Below are 22,661 nucleotides of genomic sequence, written 5' to 3'. Positions count from 1 at the left end.
GCTTTCGACATAAACATACCTTTGCTATTTCATGTTATACACTACTCATGTGCCACAGAAAACTGCGTTCGACTTTTAGGTTTCACCTTTTTAATATCACGAGTTTTGCAGTTTTAGACACATGGTGTTATTGTTTGTTGACAGAGACACTGTGTCTGTTTTTCGCCGATGTTGTGCGATTATTTATGACGATTAGAGTTATCTTCCCATAATACAAGGGGGCGCTGCTTCCCAAATACGGAAGTGAACTTTCTACACGTGTTGGAGTGTGTTAGGTTGGTTGTTACGGTATATTTGTCGTCACCTGGTTAAGCGACATAGATTACTGTATAAAAATAGGATTGTGATGAAAGTAATAGAATGCTTGCAACATCTGCTATATAATAAGATCTAGATTTGCTCTGTGATCGACATTTACCTTATTCAGTCGGTGTAGCTGCTCATGAATATCACGAGAATATCACTGTTGTGTGAGAGACCTCGCCTATATGTTGTTACTAATAGACTTGTAGACTCTAAATATCGACAGTAGACAGTTAAACCAAAGTAAGTTTATAACTAAGAAAGAGCCAAATGTTAAAATTTGTTTTTACTGACACTATCATTTCATTTATGATTTACAAACCCAAGCAAATGTAGATTTCATTCCGCTCCCATGGCGTGAGGATTGTGTTTCAACTCCTAATGGCAAACTGATCGAGAACGAATTAAATCCGCGTGGGAGAAACAGTGGTGTATTGTTTGTAAATTGAATGTATTGAAGATTGCAGCATCGGCTTCATATTGCAGGGCTGGAGACATGGCTCAAACAGTGGTGACGGCTTTGGGTGTGGTCGGTGTGGCACTGGCAGTTTTTATCAACTTCTCTATCCACAAGATTGAGGAAGGTACATGTTTCGTTCTTTAACTAGTCACTTGACCGGTGACTATTCCACTATTACATGATTAAGCTGCAACCTTAAATTCTAAACTCTATGGGACCTGGGTTAGCATACATGCCCTCATGCAGCAATCCAATTTTCTCGTTAATCCGACAATTGGCTATATCCGACCCTAATGGTGGCATGGGCGGATACAGCTTTTTTTAAAAGGGGGGGTGCACAATTAAGATCTTTTATTGTCTTTGGTGGTAATTTATACAGAAATAAAGATTTTTTTCGAACTAAAAAGGGGGGTTGCGCACCCCTGCACCCCCCTCTGTATCCACCCATGGATGGGAACCGATTATATTAGTGGTATTTAGACCCGTTAATCCGACATTGCACTCCGACTCCGAATTACCGAAATCACTCATTAATCAGTCTCATTAATCCAACAAAGTGATCATCGTATTCCGTGGTCATCTGCCCGTGAGTACACAGCCCCATGTTTTGATGCGAGATGAGTCGGCTAGTAGCTACATATTACAATGGCTGCAAAGAGTTTTGTGTTAAGCCTTAGAGGTTGCATGATTAGAAAACATATTTTTTTTTAAGCATGTAAGATAACAATATGAATATTTCATTTTTTAATTACATATTTGAATCGTTATCAATCGTGTAGTTGTCCAATTTTCGGTCACTAACATTAGCATGATTAGTACTACTTAATTTCACAGTGTCATCTTTTGTACGGTAGTTAAACGTGTAACAACCTTCTTTCACCTGTTTTCTGGTTCAGTGAGTTATGTGCTTCTGTCCACAATGGTTTTCTTTCATGGCCCAATATACAAATCCATGTCACTATGCTGCTGATATTGCCTTCTGAGGCACACATGGCTATTTCAGTTGACAGGTTCAGAAACAGTGGTTTTAAAGAATCTCTCTTGGTGTGCCACAATCAGCGATACAGCTTTCACCCTTCAACACTGTGGCCTTTTGATAATTTAGCCAGAGCCAGACATACCTTTTTTTATATTTAGGGGTACAATATTGGACCTTATGATCCTTATTGGTATTTAATTATATTTTTACAAGTGTGTAGTGGTGGGGATGTTTCCTTTCACACAGACTCACCGTGGTCTAGTGGATAGAGCATCTGCTCAGAGAGCGGAAGTTTTGTGTTTCGATCCCCTGACCGCGTCATACCAAAAGATGTTGAAAGATGGTACTTGTTGTTACCCTGCCTCATGTTCATGAGTGACATACTGTTGCCTGAAATAGACATCATAGTTGTTCCTTTGTCCATTTGTTTTCATTTATGATGTTTGTTTCATTTGTTTTCAGGACATGTTGGTGTTTATTACAGGGTAAGTTGATGATTTCTTCATAGCATGATCTGATTATGATACCATGTACAAATTGTGTGTGACAAAATTGTTATTAGTTTTGAGACCATGAGAATGAAAATGAAATAGTGATTTGAGTTTTTTCTTAAACATAGAAATAAGCCCTAAACATGCTAAATGGACAGACAAACCAACAGGTTTATTCAGGAGTGAAGATCTCATGGCACAGAGTACAACTGAAATCAGCACATCTTTTGTTTGTCACTAAACAGGAACTGAAGCAAATCTAGCCATCATTTGTTTAGAATGTATGTTTTATTAAAAAACATCTGATAAATGGATATGATCTACAATTTTAATATTAAACATGTTAAGTAAATCAGTAATTTTGGTATGACATTTGTAGTTTTTAACATAGGATGATCATGATGATTGGAAAGGTGTTTATATCTGAGTTATCTTTGAAGTGATTGGACTTATTACAAATAAATTGTCATGAAATTCATATTCAATTTCACCAGAAGTACAGTTAGCACAAATATCATCAAATTGTTTACTGCTTTGTGAAGCATGTTAACATTAAACTATGGGGAGATTTTCTGTGTTCACACAGAGCTCTAACAAGTACTTTATCATTTAAACTTGCGATGTACATTTCAGTAAAAAAACACTTTGTATAAGAATGCTTTTAGAATGTACACCAGGATTTATCTAGACCTGTCTAGAGGCCATGTTGTTGGCGTGTGAGCTGTTTTGAGATCCAACAGGAACCAACCCAGCTGACAAGCAGAATGTTCTTTTTCTAAAATGTGTTGTCATGGTTACAGGGAGGAGCCTTACTGAGTACAACAAGTGACCCAGGCTACCATTTCCAGATTCCAGGCATAACAACATTCAGATCTGTACAGGTACGTGAAGAAAACAGTTGATGTGTAATTATAAGTATAGCTTTCCGTGTGTTTCTTAAGGAGTGACAAGAATGTTGATAAATATTTGTGGAAATGGATGGTACCGGATGTCTACAGTAGTGTGCCATCTTCCTGCCTTTTTGTCAGGATTACTGATTTGATAAGAGTATCCTAAAAGTAATAAAACAAGACTTATTCCTCATGTTCCTTTCCTTCTTTGATTGATATGGCTAGCATAATTCTGGTATGAAAAGGAATATTTCTTTTTGTCAGAACACATTTTATATAGGTCATGCCTGAAATATTTCTGTGTTTGTTCAGACAACCTTGCAGACTGATGAAGTGAAGAATGTCCCCTGTGGTACAAGGTAGGTGTCTGAAGCAGTTTGTAAATAAGCACCTTGTGAAGACCCGGATTAGAATAGGTCTTCAGCAACCCATGCTTGCCATATAAGGCGACGATGCTTGTCGAAAGAGGGGACTAATGGGATCGGGTGGTAAAACTTGCTGACTTGGTTAATGCATGTCATCGTATCCCAATGGCGTGGATTGATGCATATAATGTCAACCATTGGATTTTCTGGTCCAGACTCACTGGAATATTGCTGAGTGCAGCATTAAACAACGAACAAACAAATGGAAATAAGCTGTTGAAAAAAATATTATTTAATTTGCTTAGATAACTCATAGGTGGGGGTAACGACTTTAGACGCTTGGGCTGTAGGAGAATAACTCTTACTGGTCTTGCCAATTTTACATCAATAGTGCTTTTATCTATTTAGGTACTGTTGCCACAGTAAAATTGACCTTTTTCTTTTTCAGCGGAGGAGTGATAATATATTTTGAAAGAATTGAAGTTGTCAACAAATTAAGCGTTTCCTCAGGTGAGCGATCATTTAACAATACCCATGATATATATTGCCTGAATGTTGTTTGTCTACTGTGTCGTGTATGGCAATTCGCTGTACAGAGTTGCATCCCTTGGGTACGCCAGAAATCTGTGATTGTGGGTTTGGATCCCGGTTCGCCCCAATTATGTTTCTAGGTTTGTCAGCACCATACCTGTACTTGTGGGTTTTGCCAAAGTGGTGTATCTTGAGACCTGCATCATTTTGGGGCGGTCGGGTAGCCTAGTGGTTAAAGCGTTCGCTCGTCACGCCGAAGACCCGGGTTCGATTCCTGACATGGGTACAATGTGTGAAGCCCATTGCTGGTGTCCCCCGCCGTGATATTGCTGGAATATTGCTAAAAGCGGCGTAAAACCATACTCACTCACTCACTCACCTGCATCATTTTGCGTTTTCATCCCACATTAAGCTGACATACCGTGATGTGACTTGAATACTGTTCGAAGGGACCCGTGCAGATCCGGGGTAGGAAAGGTTTTCAGCAACCCATGCTTGCTGTTAAAGGCGACTATGTTGGTCGTAAATGGCGACTAAGGGGATCGGGTGGTCAGACTCACTGACTTGGTTGATGCATGTCCTCGTATCCCATGAGATAGATGCTCATGATGTCAATCACTGGATTGTCTGGTCTAGACTCGATTATTTACAGACCGCTGTCATATAGATGGAATATTGCTGAGTGTGGCATAAAACAACAAACAAGCAAACTGTTCAAAGGGGTGTTACATCTGACTTCCTCCCTCGCTCTCACTGACTCTGTTGTGTATTACTGACTTGGATAGACGGTTCCAGTGCAGAACAGGTCTTCAGTATAGTAACCCATACTTTCTGTCGAATAAAATGTGACCACTTCTCGGCCCATGAACATGATGAATATGGCGGAAATGTTTGCATTATGTACTCACCGACAAAAGAAATGTGAATGCCATACATGTTGGTTAATATATGAAGAATTACTCATATTCAACAGATATTAGATTGGTTCAGTGCACAAACAAACATACTGGTATGGTGTATGAACGGACACTCATGAACGCAAACGTAGATCCATGACTCGAGAAGTACCATCTGTCTCGTGCAGGATTAGCCTGTAAAGTTTGGAAATCACATGCAGCATATCGCAATAGGAATAAGGACACTCTCTGGTAACACTGATTATTAGTTTTGACATTAAATGGTACACATAGGAAACATCTCTTCTTTACGTACATACTTCTCTATGTGTTTCTTTTGGTGGTGAGTAATTGCCCTTTTGACCTGGATTGTTGCTATTGACAACAAATTTGTCAATTTCAGACTTAGTTGCATTAACAATGATGCTGATGTTATATAGCTGATCAGGACAAAATATTCACCAAACAATTTCTACAGTGATCTAATAGTAAGAGGATTATCAGCATTATAAGAAACCAGTTGCATTTGTAAGGAAGTGTGTTTGATTTGTCTGTTACTTTGAAGTCTTGACTGATGACATACTATTTTTAGACATGGGGCACGGGTGGCCCAGTCGTCTAAGGCGCCGCGATTCGCTGTGCAGTGTTGCATCCCTTGGGCACGCCAGAAACCTATGATTGTGGGTTCGAATCCCGGTTCGCCACGATTATGTTTCTAGGTTTGTCAGCACCATACCCGTGCTCGTGGGTTTCACCGAAGTGGTAAACGTCTTAGACCTGCATCACTTCGGGCTTTCCTCCCACATTAAGCTGACAGGCCGTGATATAACTGGAATACTGTTAAAAGCGGCGTTAAACCCAACTCACTCACTCACTATTTTTAGACATAGTTGTACAGTGTACCTTGTTTTTGCCATGGAATATTTAGATGTAGTTTTATTCAACTTCTTCCTAGTTTTCAATGTTGTGAAGAACTACACTGCCGACTACGACAAAACTCTCATCTACAACAAGATCCACCACGAGCTCAACCAGTTCTGTAGCGTTCACAATCTCCAGGAGGTCTACATTGATCTCTTCGGTAAGTGTTGCAGCAATACAAGTTAGTAGGCTTGTTGTATCACATTTTGCGCTGATACCATGTGTTCATGTGTTTTAGGCGTTCAGTGTTCAAGGTGTCACATGACCCAATCTCTGCGTCCGTCAAATGGAATCAGGAAATTCTCAGATTGTGATCCAGAATGTTTATGGATTTAGAAAAAAGATGAAATGAACCAACGATTTATGAGTGATGTTTTTTGAACAGATCAGATTGATGAGAACCTAAAGAAGGCCCTGCAAGAGGATCTGAACACCCTTGCACCAGGACTGACTGTACAAGCCGTCCGAGTCACCAAACCCAAGATCCCAGAAACCATCAGGAAGAACTATGAAGCCATGTGAGTGTGACTGCCTCCGTGGTCTAGTGGTAGAGCGTCCGCCCAGAGAGCGGGAGGTATGGGGTTCGATCCCCGGCCGCGTCATACCAAAAGACGTTAAAAGATGGTACTTGTTGTTACCCTGTCTGGCGCTCGGCATTAATGGGCTAAAACAAGGACTGGTCGGCTCGGAGTCAGTATACTGTGTCTGAGTGGGATATTCATGTTAAACTGAGGCATGATATCTCAGTGAGCTAGCACTATAAATCGGCATCAGTCCGGACTAGTACAAGCAGCCACACAAACACGCACGCGTACATGCACGTCGCTATATAAGTGCAATAATCTTGGACGTGACGTTAAACCCCATTTCACCTCACCTCACCCCTATGTGAGTGTATTTCTATGTATTTCGATGCATGTGTGACTGTTTTATGACAATGTGAAAATTTTGTCACTTCAATACCAGTATATATTGAGTTTGAGCGAGAGTGTTTCATTGATCAGACCAAAACTGTTCTCAAGGCTTCTGTTTTGGAAATGAAAAGATTGATTGCAATCCAAAATTTGTAGGGATTGCTACAAGTGCAATGTCTCCTCTTGATGTCCCTGGTGATTTACAATGGGGCTTTTTTTGCAGGGAGGCAGAGAAAACCAAGCTGCTCATCAGCATCCAGAGACAGAAGGTCGTGGAGAAGGAGGCCGAGACGGAACGCAAGAAGGCCATCATAGGTATTTCTGGCGCCATAGATCCCTGGTGTTGAGTATTGGTAGTTCATAGTCCCGGGTGTTGAGTATTGGTAGTTTGTAGATCATAGTTCCTGGGAATTGGGTATTGGCAGTTCACAGTTCCTAGGTGTTGAATATTGGCTGTTCATTGTTCCTGGGTGTTGAGTATTGGCAGTTCATAGTTCGTGGGTGTTAAGTATTGGTAGTTCATAGTTCCTGAGGGTTGAGTATTAGTGTGTTAGGTAATTGTAGTTCATATTTCTGGGGTGTTAAGTATTGGCGGTTCAATGTTCATGGGTGTTGAGCATTGGTAGTTAAAACTTGCTGGGTGTCGAGTATTGGTAGTTAATACTTGCTGGGTGTTGAGTATTGGTAGTTAATACTTGCTGGGTGTTGAATATTGGTAGTTAATACTTGCTGGGTGTTGAGTATTGGTAGTTAATACTTGCTGGGTGTTAAGTGTTGGTAGTTAATATTTGCTGGGTGTTGAGTGTTGGTAGTTCATAGTTCCTGGGGGTTGTGTATTGGTAGTTCATAGTTCCTTGTTGTTGAGTATTGGTAGTTCATAGTTCCTGGGTGTTAAGTATTGGTAGTTCATAGTTCCTGAGGGTTGAGTATTAGTGTGTTAGGTAATTGTGGTTCATATTTCCGGGGTGTTAAGTATTGGCGGTTCAATGTTCATGGGTGTTGAGCATTGGTAGTTAAAACTTGCTGGGTGTTGAGTATTGGTAGTTAATACTTGCTGGGTGTTGAGTATTGGTAGTTAATACTTGCTGGGTGTTGAGTATTGGTAGTTAATACTTGCTGGGTGTTGAGTATTGGTAGTTAATACTTGCTGGGTGTTAAGTGTTGGTAGTTAATATTTGCTGGGTGTTGAGTGTTGGTAGTTCATAGTTCCTGGGGGTTGTGTATTGGTAGTTCATAGTTCCTTGTTGTTGAGTATTGGTAGTTCATAGTTCCTGGGTGTTAAGTATTGGTAGTTCATAGTTCCTGAGGGTTGAGTATTAGTGTGTTAGGTAATTGTGGTTCATATTTCCGGGGTGTTAAGTATTGGCGGTTCAATGTTCATGGGTGTTGAGCATTGGTAGTTAATACTTGCTAGGTGTTGAGTATTGGTAGTTAATATTTGCTGGGTGTTAAGTGTTGGTAGTTCATAGTTCCTGGGTGTTGTGTATTGGTAGTTAATACTTGCTGGGTGTTGAGTATTGGTAGTTAATACTTGCTGGGTGTAGAGTATTGGTAGTTAATACTTGCTGGGTGTTGTGTATTGTAGTTCATAGTTCCTGGGTGTTGTGTATTGTAGTTCATAGTTCCTGGGTGTTGTGTATTGGTAGTTCATAGTTCCTGGGTGTTAAGTATTGGTAGTTCATAGTTCCTGAGGGTTGAGTATTAGTGTGTTAGGTAATTGTGGTTCATATTTCCGGGGTGTTAAGTATTGGCGGTTCAATGTTCATGGGTGTTGAGTATTGGTAGTTAATACTTGCTGGGTGTTGAGTATTGGTAGTTAATATTTGCTGGGTGTTAAGTGTTGGTAGTTCATAGTTCCTGGGTGTTGTGTATTGGTAGTTAATACTTGCTGGGTGTTGAGTATTGGTAGTTAATACTTGCTGGGTGTAGAGTATTGGTAGTTAATACTTGCTGGGTGTTGTGTATTGTAGTTCATAGTTCCTGGGTGTTGTGTATTGTAGTTCATAGTTCCTGGGTGTTGTGTATTGGTAGTTCATAGTTCCTGGGTGTTGAGTATTGGTAGTTAATACTTGCTGGGTGTTAAGTGTTGGTAGTTCATAGTTCCTGGGTGTTGTGTATTGGTAGTTCATAGTTCCTGGGTGTTGAGTATTGGTAGTTCATAGTTCCTGGGTTTTGAGTATTGGTAGTTCCTGGTGTTAAGTATTCATAGTTTGGAGTTCCTGGGTGTTAAGTATTGGTAGTTCATAGTTCCTTGGTGTTAAGTATTGGTAGTTCAAACATCCTGGGTGTTGAGCCCTGGTAGTTCATAGTTCCTGGATGTTAAGTGTTGCCTCAGGACCACATGGTTAAACATTTGACAACATTTGATATGTTTTTCACGCAACAGAGGCAGAGAAGGTGGCTTTAGTGGCCAAGATTCAGTGGGAACAGAAGGTGATGGAGAAAGAGTCTGAGAAGCGGATGTCACTGATTGAAGGTAAGAGGAAACAATCTTCTCTCAGGGTTCTTCAACAGATGAATCAGCTCCTGTACATTTAGCTCACCTGCTTCAGAAGGTGGAACACCATATTCCCCTGAGCTGTCAAAGATGAATCAGTTCCTGTACATTTAGCTCACCTGCTTCAGAAGGTGGAACACCATATTCTCCGCAGCTGTCAAAGATGAATGAACTGCTGTATAGTTAACTAACCTGGTAACGAAGGTGGAATACAATATGATCCCTGCTCTGTCACAGAGGAATCAGCTGCTGTATAGTTAGCTCACCTGGTACAGAAGGTGGAACACCATCTTCTGGGTTGTCACTTATGAATCAGCTGATTGACAATAAATAAAGTGAACAGTTGCATGGATGAACACACTAATGATGTCTCTTAAAGAATATTTATTCCACAGGTGTCACCAAGACTTTCCAAAATGAAAGTATCAGAATTCTGATTTTTTTGTATGTTATTGTCAAAGAACTATATTTTGTAACTCATCCTGCGTTACTCCTAAATACATTTACTGCTGTTTTTTTACAGTAAGACAAAGTTGTGTGATATCAAGCTGAAAAAGAAGTTGTTCCAACTAGTTGTGTGGCTAATCCTGTCACATAGCGTCCACAGGACCATGGATGTGATGATGTCACGGATCATCACATTACTGCTTGTCAACCAGACTGACAAGTCGTTTATAATAATGCTCCAGCTAATCTACAGGCATCCTCTTTGCTTGGTCTTTCTTCAGTATTTATATGCGATTTATTTCATTCTTTTGGATTGTGTCTTCACGTCCTACCATATATTTTTGCCATCACATCAATATGTTGCACATGATGATGGCTACAAGTCCCTGTAAAAATCATTGTTATGTTGTTTCAGTTAGTCATTTTGAATTTCCCATGTGGTCACATTCTCATGTCTCATGTCTTTTATTCTTTATTGTTACTTGGTAATTCTTTTATATTTTTCATACCAAAAGCTCCCTGACTGGTAATTAAAGTGTTTTTCACTTTTATACTGCATAATTTTATCATTTTACTGCCCTGTTTTGGGGCTAAAAACTGCCTTAACATTCTCTTTTTTTGTTGTTGTCCAACTTGTAATTATGGTCTCTGGTTAAATTGCAGATTTTTTATTGCTAATTTAAATCACTGCTACGGTGAGAAGTCTAGCAGGAACCCCCACCCCTTGTTTTTGGACTGAATCAACCTTTTCTCCATGGTGTAGCTACCAGCTTCTGCTCGCCCCTCTCACCACCTAGCTCCATGGTGTTGCTACCAGCTTCTGCTCGCCCCTCTCACCACCTTGCTTCATGGTGTAGCTACCAGCTTCTGCTCGCCCCTCTCACCACCTAGTTTCATGGTGTAGCTACCAGCTTCTGCTCGCCCCTCTCACCACCTTGCTTCATGGTGTAGCTACTAGCTTCTGCTCGCCCCACTCACCACCTTGCTTCATGGTGTAGCTACCAGCTTCTGCTCGCCCCTCTCACCACCTTGCTTCAAGGTGTAGCTACCAGCTTCTGCTCGCCCCTCTCACCACCTAGCTTCATGGTGTAGCTACCAGCTTCTGCTCGCCCCTCTCACCACCTTGCTTCATGGTGTAGCTACTAGCTTCTGCTCGCCCCACTCACCACCTTGCTTCATGGTGTAGCTACCAGCTTCTGCTCACCCCTCTCACCACCTAGCTTCATGGTGTAGCTACCAGCTTCTGCTCGCCCCTCTCACCACCTTGCTTCATGGTGTAGCTACTAGCTTCTGCTCGCCCCTCTCACCACCTTGCTTCATGGTGTAGCTACCAGCTTCTGCTCGCCCCTCTCACCACCTTGCTTCATGGTGTAGCTACTAGCTTCTGCTCGCCCCTCTCACCACCTTGCTTCATGGTGTAGCTACCAGCTTCTGCTCGCCCCTCTCACCACCTAGCTTCATGGTGTAGCTACCAGCTTCTGCTCGCCCCTCTCACCACCTAGTTTCATGGTGTAGCTACCAGCTTCTGCTCGCCCCTCTCACCACCTTGCTTCATGGTGTAGCTACTAGCTTCTGCTCGCCCCACTCACCACCTTGCTTCATGGTGTAGCTACCAGCTTCTGCTCGCCCCTCTCACCACCTTGCTTCAAGGTGTAGCTACCAGCTTCTGCTCGCCCCTCTCACCACCTAGCTTCATGGTGTAGCTACCAGCTTCTGCTCGCCCCTCTCACCACCTTGCTTCATGGTGTAGCTACTAGCTTCTGCTCGCCCCACTCACCACCTTGCTTCATGGTGTAGCTACCAGCTTCTGCTCGCCCCTCTCACCACCTAGCTTCATGGTGTAGCTACCAGCTTCTGCTCGCCCCTCTCACCACCTTGCTTCATGGTGTAGCTACTAGCTTCTGCTCGCCCCTCTCACCACCTTGCTTCATGGTGTAGCTACCAGCTTCTGCTCGCCCCTCTCACCACCTTGCTTCATGGTGTAGCTACTAGCTTCTGCTCGCCCCTCTCACCACCTTGCTTCATGGTGTAGCTACCAGCTTCTGCTCGCCCCTCTCACCACCTAGCTTCATGGTGTAGCTACCAGCTTCTGCTCGCCCCTCTCACCACCTTGCTTCATGGTGTAGCTACTAGCTTCTGCTCGCCCCTCTCACCACCTTGCTTCATGGTGTAGCTACTAGCTTCTGCTCGCACCTCTCACCACCTAGCTTTTCCAGGTACCCCCAGGTTTCTCAAAAGCCTGCACTCAGCAGGCCCTCAGACACTCTAGGATGTCAAATTCTCAAGAGGTCCCGCTAGAGACCCCTGCCACACCTATCATTGTGTCCCTGTCGTCTACTTCTGGGTAGAAGCCGTCCATGCAGACACCTACTCCTACCCAGGAGCCTTTGATTTCCCTGATGTCGACACTTGCCCAAGCATGTCCTATTCTGTCTGTGCCTACACCTGCACCTCCAGCCTTACACAGCACTTCCTCAAGTGCCTGCGTCTTCAACCCTTCGGGGTTTGGTATTCCAAATGGCTTCCCACCAATGCTAATGCCGTTCAAGCAGGTGCTGCCTCGGCCTCTACCGGCACCTTACATGGACCTGGCTTGGATGCAAGCTTTCATGAAGTCTGTGTTCCATCAGTCATTGGCTCCTCAGCTGTTTCCTACACCTGTAGCACCTCCACTCCAGCTGCCACCTTTGCCTGCGCCTACAACACCTGCAACTTATGTTCTTGCGGGTAGAGTATCTACCTCCAAAACTGTGTTGTCTCTAGTGTCTTCCTCATGCTGTGGATGAGGATCTCCATTGCATGACTGGCTCCTCCAAGCCTACCATCAGCATCCCAGACATGTGGTTGGCTTTGGAGACGGAGATTCGGTGCTCTCTTAAACCTTTGTCTGCTCTATCTTCATCTTGAGCCATTGATCAGGACCTGATGAACACTAATCCTAATTGGATGGATCATCTGAGGACAGTTATGGTCTACCAGCAACATCAGATAGATCACATGCATAATGATCTCAAGGCTGCCCTGGCTGAGATCACTTCGACTCACTGCCTTGGCTACCTTGCTTTAACTGAGCAAGGGACTGGGACTCCAAGCTACTATGCCAACCTTGGTCCGCATCTTCCCTTTTCAAAGGAGACGTCTCCGATACGCACTCCTGTGTTTCTAGCTACGCTCGGGACAAGGTTGCCCTCAATGCTTCAGAACATGTGTCTCACTACACATGCCACGAGTCCTCCAAGGTTGGGAACTATCAGCCGTGACAGGCCTCTTTCAAGGACCACTCCTAGGACACCCCATCTTTTCATGGCAAAGGACAGGGTAAGGGACAAGGCAACTACCATCCTCGCCGAGGTAAGTATCAGGACAAGGATGGTCCAGACATCAACGACTGCAAACTCCCACCCCCAGTCATTCCAGAAATCGACACCAATCTAGGTGGGAGACTTGGCCGATTTTGTCAAAATTGGGCCATCTTGGATGGCCCCATTATGTGACGAACATCCTCCGCCAGGGGTATCGTCACTCACTGCTTTCCGATCTTCCCCTGACTATCTCACCGCTGTCATGCATTTACCCTCTTAATCAACATCAGCATATGTCAGACAACATCAACAAAAAGGCCATAGAGATTGTAGATGCCCCTGCCATAACACCAGGCTTCTACCCTCCCGTTCCCAAAAAGGACTCGAACAAGCTACGGATGATCCACAATCTGTCAATATTCTATTAACGTTATCTTGAATGCCCTCCCTATTTCCGGATGATAATGTTGAGGTTGCTCAAGAACCAGAATCCAGCGTCCTACCGTCGCACCTCAGACCTCATCTCCTGTGGTGGATGGTGGAGTTGAATGTCTTAGGAGTCTCCTTGACTGAGCCAATGCCTACTTTATGCCTGTTTGTAGACACCTGGAGGACCAGACTGCTTCAGGGCTGTGGTCCGATGATAAGCGCACATGGCACATAAACAACCTGGAACTGGAAGTGCTCATTCTGGCAATATCTCACTTGCAGAATCGTCTCCAGAATGCCATGGTAGGATTCTCAACAGACAACATCACAGTGGTCTGGTGTCTAAGCTACCTGTGTACAAAGCACTTTCACTCAATGCTGTAGCAGACATTCCGGTGTTTCCATCTGGTAGATTGACTGGTCTTGCAATTTCTTGTCCAGCATATCAGAACAGGTTGTCATAATTACCTCACGGATGCTCTATCCAGGCCAGGACAAGGTGGCTCCCATGGAGTGGAAGCTCGAAGACTTCAACCTGGTGTGTCAGCTTCTCAGCTATCCAGTCAGTCCCTTGGGAAGGCCTAAGAGCATACGCTTTTCCACCACCTGTACTTCTTTCAAATGTGCTTCAAAAGATCAGGGCAATCCAGAGCCTTGCTCTAATTTTGATCGTGCCAGACAGGTTTCATATGCACACCTGCTGCAGCTTCAAAGGGCCTTTGGCGCCAAGAGCTCCTCGGCTAGAGCAGCCAAAGCCATAGCCATGGTACATAGACCTTCTCCCCCGAGACTGTACAATGACAAGTGGCCACCCTTTGAGTCATTTTGTAAGTAGGAGCATCAGGATTCCTACTTCTGAGTCTCTCCAATTCTTGGCACAATTCCTTCTTTTTTTTGCACAGCTAATGATACCTCAAGGGCAGCACCATTGCTACATCACTCCTCATGAGATCCGAGCAACTACTTCATCAGATCCATCATGGACATTTTTGGTCCTCTGGTCGTTGACCAGCAAGTCGGTAAGTCAGTTTTAGACTCTAGCATCTGCTGTTTTCTTCTACTGTTCTTTTACCTGGATTTCTACATTCCTCATGGGGGCACGGGGGGCGGCCAGTCATCTAAGGCGCCGCGATTCGCTGTGCAGCGTTGCGTCGCTTTGGCCCACCAGAAACCTATGATTATGTTTCTAGGTTTGTCAGCACCATACCCCTGCTCCTGGGTTTCATCGAAGTGGTAAATGTCTAAGACCTGCATCACTTTGGGCTTTCCTCCCACATTAAGCTGACACGCCGTGATATAATTGTAATACAGTTAAAAGCGGCGTTAAACCCAACTCACTCTCTCTACATTCCTCACACTCTCAGTTTTTTACTCTGGCGGGAATGGTTGCCTTGGTTCTAGTTATGGCAAAGGTTGATGTGACAGTTGCCTGGACTTTTTGACGGAGTCTCCTGAGGATCACATCTAAAGGTTTGCCCACCTCCATACTGTCCGATTCAGCTGCATTAAGGAGTAATGCATGATAAATTTTAAAAGGCTAATTGTTTTTTAAATTTGTATGCATATTGTGCATTACTACGTCTAAAATGGCCCACCCGTCGCAGAGTTGCCTCCCCACGGTGTTAAGATCAAGCAGTAATGTGTTGTTCCATGACATCATCACTTCCATGGGCTCTGTGTGAAGGGATTAGCCACACAACTAGTTGGAATAACTTCTTTTTCATCTGAACCTCACACAGCTTCATCTTTCTTAAAAAAAAAAAAACAGCAGTAAATGTATTAAGGTTTAATGCCGGATAAGTATACAAATGTAAAACATATTAAGATTTTACTGAATAATGTTTTTGGGGATCACCACAAGAATTGTTCATGTCATTGTGGGGGCACGGGTGGCCCAGTGGTCTAAGGCGCCGCAATTCGCTGTGCAGAGTTGCGTCCCTTTGGCACGCCAGAAACCTATGATTCTGGGTTCGAATCCCGGTTCACCCCGATTATGTTTCTAGGTTTGTCAGCACCATACCCGTGCTCGTGGGTTTCACCGAAGTGGTAAACATCTAAGACCTGCATCACTTGGGGCATTCCTCCCACATTAAGCTGACAGGCCGTGATATGACTGGAATACTGTTAAAAGCGGCGTTAAACCCAACTCACTCACTCACTCACTCACTCACTCACTCACTCACTCACTCATGTCATTGTTGACTGCTCATATTGTGACTGTGTAGATTCAACCCATCTGGCCCGTGAGAAGGCGAAGGCTGATGCAGATTCCTACAAGGCACAGATGGAGGCAGACTCCAACATGGTGAGAATAGGCGGGACCCTGATATTGATGTGCAACTGCACTTTTTCACATTATTAGTAGCAAACTCATTAAATTTATTTTTAACTCTGATCACAACCTTTCTGTGTGAACATCTGGAAAACTCTTCATAGAAGGTCTACCCCGTGCAGATCTGGGTTAGAATTGATCTTCAACAACCTATGCTTGTTGTTAGAGGCGACTAACGGGATGGAGCCATCAGGCTCTCTGAATTGGTTGATGTATGTCATCTAACTTGCATAGATGGATCCCCATGATGTCAATCACTGGATTGTCTGGTCCAGATTTGATTACTTACAGACCTCAGAACTTTTGTTGTATTGCCCTATGATGGTGCTGTCGATAGGAATTATAGAACGCCAATATCATTGTTGATAGTAGGTCTAACAACGATAGTTTCAATAGTTGTGAGCATGATAAATAAAACATAAATTTAGCGAATTTCACACCTGTCTGTTGTGTTGGTTGGCAAGGATTACCACACCTACCGATTAGATTCCCTTTGATTGAGGGCAGCAAGAGGGAGGAAAATGGCCGACCTGTAGATTGTCAGCAATGCTTTATTCATTTTTATTACATTGATTACTTTGATTATCAAGCATTCAAGTTGGTTTACTACTATCTCAATACTTTTACAATAGTACGGGCTACTATTGCAATACAATCGCAATAGTGAAAATAGCCCCAATAGTCACCTCTACTTCCATCATGTATAGTTCCCTCGTCACGCTGAAGACCTGGGTTTGATTCCCGACATGGGAACAATGTGTGAAGCTCATGATATTGCAGTCCATGATATTGCTGGAATATTGCTTTGAAGTGGGGTATAAGGGATTTATTCTGCTCCTCACAAATTCATGTGCAGCCAGTATTGCTCATAATGGGGTATAAGAGATTTATTCCCCCGCTGAGAAATTTATTACCCTCCAAGGTGGGTTACACAGTATTTTATCACAATCACGTGGACCAATCAGATCTCATCATTCTGACATTGAGGTATGATAATGTTGTTTACCTGGAGAGCTGGTGTGTAAACTATTTTCAAGAGAAATTCTATTTGTATGCAGAGCTCCAGATAAGCTTTTGGTGTTGTGGGTATTTTACCCATGCATTTTAAAATCACTGGGTATCAGTAATTCTATCTGCGTATTCAAATTTCTGTTACCCACTAGTTTTTACACAGGTGGGTATTTAAGTTAAATATTTAAAAACACTATTCATCTAGTCCCTGCAAACTGGTGTTGTGTAGGTTTGAGAGCTTTATAGGACTCAAAAATACCACAATACTTCCACAAGAAATTGTGATGGCAAATGATCATGATGTGACTGTCATCGTGGAGTTTGGCAAGGTTGACGGAATGCCCGTTTATAATTTCAAAATAAGTTGCTGATTTGCAAATCTAATACGCAGGGTTACTTCACATTATTTTGATGATACTCACAAAATCTGTTTTTGTAGCGTATCTGTAATGTTCGTTGCGTATTTGATACGCTTGGATTATTTTTTACTGCGTATTTCTGTATTTCTGATGCGTATTTCACGCAGATACGCAGCGTATCTGGAGCTCTGTGTATGTAGACTGTTTGAAGGTGTCTTTTGATACAGCAGTGAGTCACAAAGACATTTCTGTTCCCAGAGAAAACTAACCCCCGAGTACCTGGAGATGATGAAGTACCAGTCCATAGCCCAGAACAGCAAAATTTACTTTGGTAACAGTATTCCTGGCATATTCCTGGACAGCTTTGGGATACCTTCAGTAGCAGCATCAGCATCAGATGGGGCAGACAAAGGTGGAGACAAGGGGGCGACTGGAAAGGTACCGAGAAGCATGATCGATTTGGTCTTTGTGTGTTAACATTGTGTCGCATTTCTGTGAGTGTGTGAGTTTATGTTGCATCAGGACTTGCAGTACTCAGCATCTTGTGTGTCATCCTTTCCTGACTGTGGGATGCTGCTCATAATATCAGCCACTGGTTTGTCTGGCTTATGTTCAAAACTAGTTACAGGATTTACCAGCCTTTACTATGGATTGTTAGTGATCAAACACTCCTTTCACACGAACACTCCTTCCACACAAACACTCCTTTCAGACTGACAGTCCTTTCAGACTGACAGTCCTTCCACACAAACAGTACCTCCACACAAACACTCCTTTCACACGAACACTCCTTCCACACAAACACTCCTTTCAGACTAACAGTCCTTCCAAAAAAACAGTCCTTCCATGCAGACTCTCCTTCCACACCGACATTCCTACACAGACGCTCCTTCCTCACAGGCACTCCTTCCACGCAGACATTCCTTCCACACATACACTCTTTTCAGACTAACAGTCCTTCCAAAAACACAGTCCTTTCAGACTAACAGTCCTTCCACACAAACACTCCTTTCACATGGGGGGCGGTCGGGTAGCCTAGTGGTTCAAGCGTTCGCTCGTCACGCCGAAGACCCGGGTTCGATTCCCGACATGGGTACAATGTGTGAAGCCCATTTCTGGTGTCCCCCGCCGTGATATTGCTGGAATAATTGCTAAAAGCGGCGTAAAACCATATTCACTCACTCACTCCTTTCACATGGACACTCCTTCCACGCAGACGCTCCTTCCGCACAGACAATCCTTCCACACAAACACTCCTTCCACACAGACACTCCTTCTATGCAGACACTCCTTCCACGCAAACACTCCTTCCACACAGACGCTCCTTCCACACAGACGCTCCTTCCACGCATACATTCCTTCCACACAAACACTCCTTCCACACAGACGCTCCTTCCACGCAAACACTCCTTCCACACAGACGCTCCTTCCACACAGACACTCCTTCCACACAGACACCCCTTCCACGCAAACACTCCTTCCATACAGACGCTCCTTCCACACAGACACTCCTTCCACACAGACCCTCCTTCCACACAGACACTCCTTCCACGCAAACACTCCTTCCACACAGACACTCCTTCCACACAAACACTCCTTCCACGCAGACACTCCTTCTACACAAACACACCTTCTACACAAACACTCATTCCACACAGACACTCCTACACAGATGCTCCTTCCACACAGACCCTCCTTCCACACAGACCCTCCTTCCACACAGACACTCGTTCCACGCAAACACTCCTTCCACACAGACGCTCCTTCCACACAAACACTCCTTCCACACAGACGCTCCTTCCACGCAGACACTCCTTCCACACAAACACTCCTTCAACACAGACACTCCTACACAGATGCTCCTTCCACGCAGGCACTCCTTCCACACAGACACTCCTTCCACGCAGACTCTCCTTCCACGCAGGCGCTGCTTCCACGCAGACGCTCCTTCCACGCAGACACTCCTTCCACACAAACACACCTTCCACACAAACACTCATTCCACACAGACACTCCTACACAGATGCTCCTTCCACACAGACTCTCCTTCCACACAGACGCTCCTTCCACACAGACCCTCCTTCCACACAGACACTCCTTCCACGCAAACACTCCTTCCACACAGACACTCCTTCCACACAAACACTCCTTCCACACAGACGCTCCTTCCACGCAGACACTCCTTCCACACAAACACTCCTTCCACACAGACACTCCTACACAGATGCTCCTTCCACGCAGGCACTCCTTCCACACAGACACTCCTTCCACGCAGACACTCCTTCCACGCAGACGCTCCTTCCACGCAGGCGCTCCTTCCATGCAGACACTCCTTCCACACAAACACTCCTTCCACACAGACACTCCTACACAGAAGCTCCTTCCACGCAGGCACTCCTTCCACACAGACACACATTCCACACAGACACTCTTGCCACAGACACTCCTTCCACACAGACTCTCCTTCCACGCAGATACTCATTCTGTGATGATGTGCATGTTTCAGGGGAAGATGTAATTTGTGGCCATGACGAGGAGGAGGTGTTGGGGACATCGACACAGGGGACATCAGTGGTGATGCTGTCACACTTTGCTCAATCTGAATCCAACCAGCACATTGGCACTGGTGTCCAGCTTGTACCACACCTGCTATAGGTCGCCTTCTACTGAACAGTCCAGGAGAAAAGAACAAAATGAAACTTGATTTCCAGGAGTAATTTAGTTAGTTACCTTAGTGTTGTTCAAGAATTTGATCTCCAACATTTATTTCAACTTTTACTTTTACAACAAATTACCACCAATCAATTGTAATTTTCTGAATATTTATTTATACAGTAATTGTTTATGTATACAGAGCTTACACCAATTATTTGTCTTTAAAAATTAAATTCCATGTAGGATGTTTTAAGATGGTCAGTGCTCTGCTGAAAGGTGTGAAGATTATGTCAATTTTATCATGTATATATGTGGATGAGAATGTTGTGTGTGGACCATGTTTTAGGGTTCCGCCGAAGGGATGACTTTCTTCAGCAACACTTCTTGTGTCAAACCTTGATGTTGTTAAAAATAGCTAACCAAGAAAAAATCATGTATCAAAAACGTCTTTTCTGAAGAATCACTCCTACCATTGTTAGATCAATTTGGTGAAGGGTGTTTGTTTTTATGCCTTTTCTCAGAAGAGGAGAGAGCATCTCTACTGTTCGATGTTGTCACTTGTAAAACTTCCATGTGAGACCTGCGCACATGTGTGTATGTCCTGGTTGTTGGGGTGGGGACACGTCAGCATCACCATGCATCACACCATCACTCTGTCTTACATCTACATCCACTTGAGAAGCATCATAACTCTATGTGAACGGGACTGTCATCGCTACTGACATCCTCTCTTGAGTGGAACAGGACTCTGGGCTAAGTTAGATTCCCGTCAACCAGCATCTTCATAACTTGTTGTGAATGGGACTGTCATCGCTACTGACATCCTCTCTTGAGTGGTACAGGACTCTGAGCTAAGTTAGATTCCCGTCAACCAGCATCTTCATAACTCCATGTGAATGGGACTGTCGTCACTACAGCATGGCTTCACTATTGACGTCCTCTTCTGAGAAGGACTGGACTGTGGAACGAATGGAGTCCTGCCAAGTTAGGTTCAAGGCAACTTCACCAATTTGTTATCTGCTAATTTGAATTTTATGATGATGTACATCAGTTGATGATTCCCCACCCTGATTACACAGAGACATTGTTTCACATTGTTTCACACATGGCACTGAATATGTAATCAGACCCTGACCACACAAAGACAATGTTTCACATTGTTTCACACATGGCACTGATTATGTAATCAGACCCTGACTGGCCACACTGTGGAGCACATCCCTCTTTAATATTTGTCTTGCAGTAGAAGTGAGTGAAGTTGATGTTGTGAGCTGTAAGATGTACATTTTAACCTGACATGTTGTGTAGTGGCTGGCTGTGTGTAGTTCAGCTCATCTTGTATAGCCACGTGTGTATCACAGGTGTGTGTGTGTGGCACAGGTGTGTGTGTGTGGCACAGGTATACGGTACAGGTGTGTGTGTGTGGCACAGGTATATGTGTGTATCACAGGTGTGTATCACAGGTACATATGTGTGTTTCACAGGTATATGTGTGTGTGTGTGTGCGTGTGTGCGTGTGTGTGTTAATGCAGGTAACAGGTGCTTGTTGTTTTCACATTTCTTCATCAATGCTAGAAATTAGGAATTTAGATTTCACGTTTCGTTATCATACAATGATGCTCTTTGGAACCTTTTTTGTCTGATCATCCATCTTGAGTTCTAGATTGTGTGGTATCAGACCACTTCTGTGAGTATCATGCAGGACATTCTGCCTCCCCAAGACTAACCTGTGTGCTTAGTGTTACTCTGTGCTGCTTGGACATAGCTTGGTGGACCTGATGTCTGTTCCACATGTCACATTGAACACAGGTGCAGTGTCCCTGGTTGATACCCCACATAGACGGTTAGGACATTGCCGAATAACTTATAAAAATGTTGAAGAGTCCCATCTCCTTACTCATGCAGTGTTGAGTTTGATCTCACTCATACAGTGTTTAGTTTGATCAGAAGGAACATCTCACTCATGCAGTGTTTAGTTTCATCTCACTCATGCAGTGTTTAATTTGATCAGAAGGAACATCTCGATCATGCAGTGTTTAGTTTGATCAAAAGGAACATCTCACTCATGCAGTGTTTAGTTTGATCAAAAGGAACATCTCACTCATGCAGTGTTTAGTTTCATCTCACTCATGCAGTGTTTAATTTGATCAGAAGGAACATCTCGATCATGCAGTGTTTAGTTTGATCTTACTCATGCAGTGTTTAGTTCCATCTCACTCATGCAGTGTTTAGTTTGATCAAAAGACCATCTCACTCATGCAGTGTTTAGTTTGATCAAAAGGAACATCTCACTCATGCAGTGTTTAGTTTCATCTCACTCATGCAGTGTTTAATTTGATCAGAAGGAACATCTCACTCATGCAGTGTTTAATTTGATCAGAAGGAACATCTCACTCATGCAGTGTTTAGTTTGATCAGAAGGAACATCTCACTCATGCAGTGTTTAGTTTGATCAGAAGATACATCTCACTCATGCAGTGTTTAGTTTGATCAAAAGGAACATCTCACTCATGCAGTGTTTAGTTTGATCAAAAGAAACATCTCACTCATGCAGTGTTTAGTTTGATCAGAAGGAACATCTCACTCATGCAGTGTTTAGTTTCATCAAAAGGAACATCTCACTCATGCAGTGTTAAGTTTCATCAAAAGGAACATCTCACTCATGCAGTGTTTAGTTTGATCAAAAGGAACATCTCACTCATGCAGTGTTTAGTTTGATCAGAAGGAACATCTCACTCATGCAGTGTTTAGTTTGATCAAAAGGAACATCTCACTCATGCAGTGTTTAGTTTGATCAGAAGGAACATCTCACTCATGCAGTGTTTAGTTTGATCAGAAGGAACATCTCACTCATGCAGTGTTTAGTTTCATCTCACTCA

General features: G+C 43.5%; 1 protein-coding gene across 2 annotated transcripts; it reads left to right on the top strand.

Moving 5' to 3' along the window:
• The first annotated feature begins 203 nt into the window (after positions 1-203).
• Positions 204-22,654, top strand: LOC124137243 (erlin-1-like). Of its 2 annotated transcripts, none has more exons than XM_048392395.1 (14): positions 204-275; positions 790-887; positions 2,205-2,227; positions 3,034-3,114; positions 3,436-3,482; positions 3,937-3,998; positions 5,871-5,996; positions 6,222-6,354; positions 6,974-7,065; positions 9,137-9,226; positions 15,651-15,730; positions 17,386-17,565; positions 19,634-21,162; positions 21,214-22,654. In XM_048392395.1, the coding sequence occupies exons 2-13, from the start codon at positions 800-802 to the stop codon at positions 19,643-19,645; spliced, it is 1,014 nt and encodes a 337-aa protein (XP_048248352.1). In that variant the 5' UTR covers positions 204-275; positions 790-799; the 3' UTR covers positions 19,646-21,162; positions 21,214-22,654. The 2 variants fall into 2 exon arrangements, with proteins under 2 accessions (XP_048248352.1, XP_048248353.1); XM_048392396.1 differs by lacking the exon at positions 204-275 and adding an exon at positions 363-546.
• The last annotated feature ends 7 nt before the right edge of the window (positions 22,655-22,661 follow it).

Source organism: Haliotis rufescens, unplaced genomic scaffold (assembly GCF_023055435.1).
Source record: "Haliotis rufescens isolate VD_foot unplaced genomic scaffold, xgHalRufe1.0.p SCAF_11, whole genome shotgun sequence".
Taxonomy (NCBI): domain Eukaryota; kingdom Metazoa; phylum Mollusca; class Gastropoda; order Lepetellida; family Haliotidae; genus Haliotis; species Haliotis rufescens.
Note: the sequence above shows the minus strand (reverse complement) of the source record. Positions and strands in the feature narration are given on the sequence as shown.

What these genes read in the sequence shown, in the direction of transcription:
- LOC124137243 (XM_048392395.1), top strand. Translation starts at nt 800, where the DNA reads ATGGCTCAAACAGTGGTGACGGCTTTGGGTGTGGTCGGTGTGGCACTG. An exon ending in GGTCTACATTGATCTCTTCG is followed by an intron (nt 5,997 to 6,221) that starts GTAAGTGTTGCA and finishes TTTTTTGAACAG; the next exon opens with ATCAGATTGATGAGAACCTA. An exon ending in ACGCAAGAAGGCCATCATAG is followed by an intron (nt 7,066 to 9,136) that starts GTATTTCTGGCG and finishes TTCACGCAACAG; the next exon opens with AGGCAGAGAAGGTGGCTTTA.